Below are 8103 nucleotides of genomic sequence, written 5' to 3' on the forward strand. Positions count from 1 at the left end.
GTTTGGGCAACGTGCTATTGCCAGGTCCAAAGTTTGAAGTCTTTTAAAATCCTTTTGAAAGTATATATAAACAAATGCTGCTATTTGATAATAAATTTCAATGACATCTTTGCTAGTAAAAAAGCCTTCCAAAACTATGGATAGAGGACAGTAGACACTGCCAGACCTGCAATTTTCTTGAAAAGAATTCTTTTCAAAAATTTTCTTTTTTTTTGTGTAGTTGGGCCAGTTACTCTGTTGATGTCTCAACTTTGGCTGATAATTTCTTTCCCCTTTTAGAAGTGGCAGTGACAGCCTCCATCATACCTTGAAGATATCTGTGGCTCCCCTTTCAAAGTTGTTGGATCTGTTGTCCAAGATGATCAATTCTGTTTTGCCAGTCTCGCCATAAATCTGCATGAAGACTTTGGCGTTGGTGCCTGCGGCTCGCACATTTCCAGTGACTACAGACACCTCATAGTTTATCACTGCTCCAAAAATAAAGCAATTAAATCAGCAGAGAAACCCAGATAACAACATTCCTGGGGGCTCAGGTTCAAAATTAAATTACCTTGTCTTAACAAATGTCCACGTAGCCGACCATTTGCTCTTATCCAAACTAAATGTGAGATAACAGAACTCTTCACTGAGGACTAACCTAATAGTTTTCCTTTCACAAGTGTTAGCCAGTGTCAGGGGGGTGCAAAACACAGCCTTAAAAGGGAATTTTGTTTCAGGACTATCTATAGAATGGTTGAATGATCTCCTTAGCACAGTGCAAAGGAGGGAGGTACAGAGAGCAGGGGAAAACCACAGCATTCTTTCTCAGGACCCAACAGCAGATTTTAACTGCAGCCTTAAAATAAAATGGGTCTACTGATAGAAGTCAAGTGGCCAGTAGGGATTTGGCACTTAGTTATCAAACAGCTTCTCCTTTCCAGGAAACAGTAATAAAGACAGGATGGGACATGTGCTGGTGCATAAAGAGAAATAAGGACTGGGGCAGATAAATGTAGAAAAGAGAAGAACCCACTGATATTGCAGTGAAGAAGCACATTGTCTTGTGCTGTGTTGTGCTGCCCAGGTGTAAATTTTTCATATGGTCTCAGGAAATGGAGATGAAAATCTCTGTAATGTTTTTCCACCTCTTTTCAGAAAACATGAGGAGAATATTTTACTTTCCTCACAAATATAAGCCCATAGGAATGGTAATTATTTTGGTTTTGATGTCTAAGACAGTGGTGACCTTGCCCTGAAGGATGGGAGCACTACACATTTAGCCCTAGCTTCAAAGCAGCATGTGTTCTCTTACATTTTTCAATAGGCAAAATCTCACTTGGGTAGACCTCCACCTCCACCCTGCCATCAGCCTCATCCTTGTCCAGCCAGCGGTTGCAGGGGAACATGTACTGCCTTCCCTGGACTGGAACTGTGATCTGGACACTGGCCAGGAACCAGCCGGACCGCAGACCCACGTTATCGTGCCCAATCAGAATTCGGTTGATCTTTGGAAAAAGCACACAAAAACCCAGAGAGCAGGGAAAAACCAACACAACGGAATTTGCTTAATGTAAAACAGTCTCCTTACCCTGGCACGGTGTTCTCCCACCGTGTTTGTGTAAATAGTTTATATATGTATTTAACTGCAGACTTAAAACACTCCTCGCATGCCAGCATACGCAATACACTGGTGTAAAATCTATGTAAAATGTGTCTCTTAATACCCAGTGTGAATGTCAAAGGCTCTTTCATCACCTTCAATATGGAGTGTTATTTTGCTCCTGAATTCAGGCACTTGCACAAAGTATAGAGCCACCTGCAATTGATTCTTACCTTTCCAATATCCATCATATCTAGAGTAAACTCATCCACTCGACTACGTTCAAAATAATTGCCTAGATCATTATCAGAGACTAAGAGAAACTCTTTGCTGGAGTCTGCTTTTTCACCGTAGAGTTTGATGAAAACCCTGGAATCTGAGCTGGCACCGGGGATATCTCCTGTCTTCACGCTGATGTGATAACTGACATCTGGAGAAAGATTGATGCACAAAACACAGACAGGTGAGTGGCACTGCCAGTGCCCAGCCAGGCATTGGGCTTTTAGCAGCTGACAGGGTTGGAAGGCTCCAGATACAGACACAGAAAGGACCTTGCCATCCATTCATGTATCCAGAATCTTAGGGACACGCTGGAGAAGCTGCCACACCTTGGAGTTATTCACCAAAAAAAGAAGAGATCCACTAGGTACACTGGTAAGCATAAAACATTCTGTATGCCTCCCTCTCACTGTTAGATGATTACCCAAGGCATAAAATTGCACTTAGGCAAATGGGATTATTTCACCATTTTTATACTTAACAATTTAATTCAATAACTTTGACCTTCTTTTTATTTATTTTTTTTTTTAAACACAACAACCTGCACTGTGCAAGCACCATTTTCTAGGGAAAATTGTAGCATTGGAGCCCTGGTTCTCCAGAAAAGGACAATATAATATTTTTGGTTATTTTCTTCAGAGAGTGCCATTATTTGACGGCATTTACTCTACAACAGTGGCAATTCAAGATCCTTCAGGGAAAGATATAAAAGAAAGCAGTTATTAAACATATCACAACTTTAAAAACCTTTTCTTTCTACATATATAATGTTGCAATTATGTTCTTTTCCCATTTATAAACTAGAATTTAAGAGTCAGAGGCATTTCTCTCAGCATGACCTACTGCAACTTCTTGCATAAGAATGGCAAAAAAGGCCCAGTAGATTTACTGGGAACTGACAAGAATTATTAAAAAGAATAAAACAAATCAACACATCCATGTACAACTCAAACCCAGACCTTTTTTCCCAAGCTAAACTCACTTTTCAGCAGTGGTGACTCCCCAGCAGGCACTAATTCTCGGACAATCTGACCATCATCCTCATTTTTGTCAAGCCATCTGGTTTACAAACAGAAGTAAGTTATCTTTGAATAATTAGCACCTGTTAGACCTTTCAAAATCTACATTGGCTTCACACATAGCCCATATCCATAGTCAAAAATAGATTTTTAGAGGGCTCTATATCTCTGTTATCTTTGCAGGGACTTGACCAGACCATACGGCAGCCGCATTTTAAATCTCCATTTTCCCAAGAAGAGGGACTGTGAGAGCTCTGCTCGCAGTAAACAAGCATCTGCTGTGATGTCCATCTGTCTGAAAAGCACAAACTCCACTACCACAAGTTATTCCTCTGAACGAGCAGTCTTAGTGTCCTGAAAGATTTGACTTTCATTGACCAGAAAGACTTGGAGCCTCTACTACTGAAGGGAGGGGATGAATTGAGTTATTCCCATTTTCAGGGCTGGATATGTGCAGGCAGCTGGCACCAGCAAAAAGGATGGATTTGCAAAGTTTCTTAACTCTAAAGATACAACTAGACTAATTGAGAAGAGGAGCTGGGCACAAAGCAAACTGTGGAATGACCTCAAAGGAAAAAAATCTGAAAGGAAAGTCATGGAATCATAGAATGGTTTGGGTTGGAAGGGACAGTGAAGACCACCCAGCTCCAACTGCCTGCCATAGGCAGGGACCTTCCCCTGTCCCAGGTGTCTCCAAGCCCCATCCAGCCTGAGCTTGAACACTTCAGGGATGGGGCAGCCGCTGCTTCTCTGGGCAACCAGGGCCTGACCACCCTGAGAGTAAAGAATTTCTTCTTAATATCTAACCTCTCTGCCCTCCTGCAGCTTAAAATAATTTCTGCCTTGTCCTACCACAACATGCCCTTTCCAAAAGTTTGCTCTTCAGTCCCGCTCTACAATTCCCCTGCCAAAACAGAGGGGAACTAACTGCTAGCCTGGCAACCTTCAGAGCTGCTCCTTCAGCCTCTGGGTAAAGGATTCACAGCCTCAACCCCATCATGTGCCCTACAGCAACCACTGCATGACAGCAACCAGGGCCCTGGCAGAGGTTTGTCGCTTTCCTGTCCCACCCAGGGTGCTGCAGCACTCAGTGTATTCCTGTAAGCATCTGTTTGGGGTCAGGTTTCCCACAGTGGTGCTGCGAGAGCAGGAGCAGTTCCCAGAATGCTCATTGTTCCCAGGTGCACATCTATCTGCAGCAGCTAAAAATACTGCTTCAAACCAGCAGGGGCGAGAAAAGGACAAATGAGCACTCTCTGTCGGGTCATGCAGAGTATTTAAATGGCTCCAGAAGCAGAAGGAGTAAAAACAAATCCCCAGAAATGGTTTCTTTTTAAAGGTGGCCGCGCTGGAGCACAGCTGCTCCTGCACAAACACATGGAGCCCATGTGCCCTGTGAGCTTCCCATGGAGTCACTGTGACACACACATTGTCCTTGGCTGACCCGTGTGCCAAAAAGGACGGGAGCTCACCTCCCATGGGAGTTTCCCTCTTTGACCTTGACAGTGAGTCAGCACATATGGAAACCTGAAAATGACCCTCAGAACCAGGACTTGGGCACATGGACAAAGAGAGCTGCTGAGAGCTGGACCAAACCTAAGGCACCTCGCTGGTTAAAAGCCAGCACAGCTCTAAGTCGTCACCAGTTGGACCAGATATTTTGGAAGACCCAGGATGGTATGTCTCCACTTCATCCATCTGAAGGAATGTTACATTTTCAATCTTCTCCCCTCTCCTCCCACCCAGAGGAAAACAATAATCACAAAGAAACCATGCAAAAAAACCCCAACAACCCAGCACCAGGAAAGAAATCCAAACATGAGCTAGAGCCAGCCTGGAAGCACGAGCAGCAGTGTTCTCATGCAAAAGGGGTGCACAGGAGTCACAGCACACAGACACACATCTCCAGCCCCAGCTTCCCTCTAAGCTTTGGGAGGTTGTTGGGTGTGTACTCTGCCCAAATTCTTCTCTTTCTCTCAGTAAAGCAGGTGGCCTTGTGCAGGACTAAAAGCTCAGGTGGTCAGCATGAAGATGAAGAACACATGGACATGTGATGATCACACGAGCACCACCTGAGGGCATCTGATGTGATGTTGTGCCTCAGAGGAGGCTGAGGGGTGTAGTGGGAGCAGAAAAATCCATGAGGAAGACCATGAAACTGGTGACAAGAATTGAGCAAGGGTAGATTGCAAAAAGAGCATGCTAAGACATCATGTTCCCTTAAGAAAGGAAGCCTTTATTGATAGTTTGGGGCTGGGGTGGGACGGGGTTATTTTACCTGTTAAAACTGGTCCTTAATACCTTTGTCTTATGTAGCTCTTGATGCTGGCTGAGGATTCAAATCCTTGGACAGGTATCCAATGGCTAGGAGATCACGTCATCCCAAAAGTCAAGATGCTTCTCTGTACATGGATGTTAACTGGGAGGACCCACAAAATTCAAGCCACCACCCCAGGACCACTTCAGGAAGGCAGAAGCTCACAAGGTAGACACACTTGTACTCTTTTCCTTCTCTTTTTTGTGCCCTGCAAGCTGCTGTTTCTGTTGCCAGTGGACATGCTGCTGTTCTCTGTCACCTTTGCCACTGCTGACGTTTTAGGGGTATCTGGGATAGATCTGAGTGAATCTCTCCTGCACTGAGGTGGCAGGGTAAAAATACCTCCTACAAGAAACAGATCTCTGTGTGCAGCGCAGCAAATGCTAACTGCCCCAGCAGTGAGGGCAGAGGAGAAAAGTGAATCAGAAAAGCAGAACACACCCTGAGATAAAGAAATTCCCTCTGCCAGTGTTGGTAGATAGTGATGGCAAGGGAAAGAGCATATCTTGGACTGGAAGAGGAAGAGGGAGGTTGCTGGAGGAGGGAGAGGGAGGTTTATCAGCAGAGGTGGCTTTAAAGCTCCTTGTGCTGTTTCAGCCAAGAGAACAGCCAGGAGTGGCAGCAGCACTATTTTCTGGAGAAGATTAGTGACAGAGGGAATATTTGGATGAGCAATGCCCTGCATCCCTTCCTTTCATTATATATGCATCAATATCCTAATTTCACTTCAGTGTAATTCCAACAGCATATCACTGAGCAGCAGATTGAAACCAGGGGTTTATAGTCTTACCCCAAACACAAATGGATTGACACATCTGGCTGCAGAAAATAGAATATTTCAATGCACTGCCATCATATCCCTGGTACAAAAGGCATGTCAAAATCTTTTATTTTATCAGAGCTCTATATGAGTTCAGTGAATGTAATTGACATGCCACTGTGGATTTTACAAGGGTGTAGCCGTGTCCTGTGTCACATCCTTGGTTTAAAGAGATGCTTTATGACCAATATAACTCAAAGAGGACAGAAATATGACATGAAAGCCACTTCAGAATTTCTAGAGGATAAGAGATTCAGGTGACCACTGGAAAAAAATGCAATATGACATCATTTATGGCATTTGAAACCCAGCTTGAGTGCAATTAGATTGATTGGCACATCCATTAGATTCAGAGGCACATATGTATTTGTGTGTGCCTTTAAATATAATCTATATACAAAAATGTGTAAAAAGAGATAGACATCTCAGTTTATTTTTAGGCAAGAAAAGGAGGTTTCTCTGGCTCCTTTGTATGATGAACATTTTTTGGCATTTGATTGAATAAATGTTCTTTTGCAGGAGTCTCCTAGTGCATCATCCCATTTGTGGTCTGTTGCTCTTCAGAGAATTAACAATGTTCCCTTATGCTTGTGCTGGAGACAAATCAGGATGGTGGGGCCGTATGCTTAGAAAAAAAATTTAATGATGTATCACAGAAGATTTCAATGGAGTTGTAGTGATTTATAGCATGTAAAATTCTATCCTATCACGAACTCACTACTTTGATTGAAAATTCATTTCTGTCTGGGATATAAATATTATAAAAAATAGGTTGGTTTAGAGCCTGTCAGGTAGTCCATTCCTGGACTTCCAGAAAGCTTTGAGGAGAAAATGACTCCAGAAAAACTCAGTTTTGATCTTGGAAAAAGTTTGGCTCCATTTCTGAGGCAAAAGTTGAACTCCCTTTAATTTTGAGCTTTGCAGCAGTATTCATCATCACCGTACCTAAACCACACTAGGTACTACAAGGTATAAACTGTTCAGTGATGCCACTGAATGTTTCAGTATTCAGCTCCTAAAAGCATGGATATTAAAATGCCATGTGGTCGTAAGGGAGGAATAGTACTGCATCCAAGTGATGTACTAGTAATTGTGCAAATAACACCTGGGGAAGTAACCTGCTTTTACTTCTTGCAAGTACGGATCAAATGACCACTTTAAAAATCACTGGCTTTAAGCCAACTGTTTAAAGAGTTGAAAGCACAGGCCTGGGAGTCGTTATTTCTCGGTGCTCTTCCTGAATCTGACACAAACTCAAAATTAATCCACTTAGCTTCTCTTTATCTCTGCTGGCTCCCTTGGACAACAAAGATAGTTCTTCTCACAGAGCTCTTGTGATTGCTAAATGATAGATGATCCTATGGAGTCACAGAAAAGATTTCAAATTAAAAGGCAAAACATAGTCGTGTATATAAATATGTAAATAACAACAGCAGAGAGACTTCAACAAGTTCTATGCAATGAAGATCTATAAGGGTATGCTAAAGATACCAGTTAGAGAGGAAGCTGTTAGGCAGCTTTTTGATAGAGTGTCTGCTCCTCACATGTGTTGCAGCCTGGTTTGCACAGGGGCAAGGAGCTTGTGGAGCTTCCTGCACAGGTGAGATGTGTTTCTGGAGCTTCCTGCACAGGTGAGATATGTTTCTGGAGCTTCCTGCACAGGTGAGATATGTTTCTGGAGCTTTCTGCACAGGTGAGATATGTTTCTGCTGGAAGGCATTTTGTCCCCTAGCTGTCTCACAGGAGCAGCTGAGTGTCACAAGGTCAATGGAGTAGTTTTCAGTATGAACCCAGCAGCAAAAGGTGTTTTCTCCAGACCATGCAATTGTGCTGTGTGGAAGAGTGGAAGTTAAACAAGTCTTGGACATAAAGGCAGTGAGAATAACATGTCTCAACAAGCAGCAAACAACAGCAAGCAGAAAGAGAATCTTCCCTGGTGCACCCCTTGGATGGAGTGTCTAACAAACATCACTTGCATTTCCTCTTCTTGGAAAACCCTTTTCCCAACCTCTTGCCCCTGCAGAGGCGGATGGAACAGGACTCCCTGAGCTCCTGCCAAAGCAGCGAGGACATAAAGCTGTCCTTGGCC

At 43.3% G+C, this 8103-nt stretch overlaps 1 protein-coding gene across 1 annotated transcript in view; it reads right to left on the reverse strand.

Annotated features, from left to right (window-relative positions):
• LOXHD1 (lipoxygenase homology PLAT domains 1) overlaps positions 1-1830 on the reverse strand; it is a 79808-nt gene extending 77978 nt beyond the window's left edge. Inside the window, exons 1-3 of the mRNA XM_059491857.1 lie at positions 1813-1830; positions 1292-1484; positions 307-467 (exon numbers count right to left, since the gene is read on the reverse strand). Of these exons, the coding sequence (XP_059347840.1) occupies positions 307-467; positions 1292-1484; positions 1813-1830 (372 nt within the window). The remainder of the gene's footprint in view (positions 1-306; positions 468-1291; positions 1485-1812) is intronic.
• Positions 1831-8103: the final 6273 nt, after the last annotated feature.

This window comes from Ammospiza nelsoni, chromosome Z (genome assembly GCF_027579445.1).
Source record: "Ammospiza nelsoni isolate bAmmNel1 chromosome Z, bAmmNel1.pri, whole genome shotgun sequence".
NCBI classification, from domain to species: Eukaryota; Metazoa; Chordata; class Aves; order Passeriformes; family Passerellidae; genus Ammospiza; species Ammospiza nelsoni.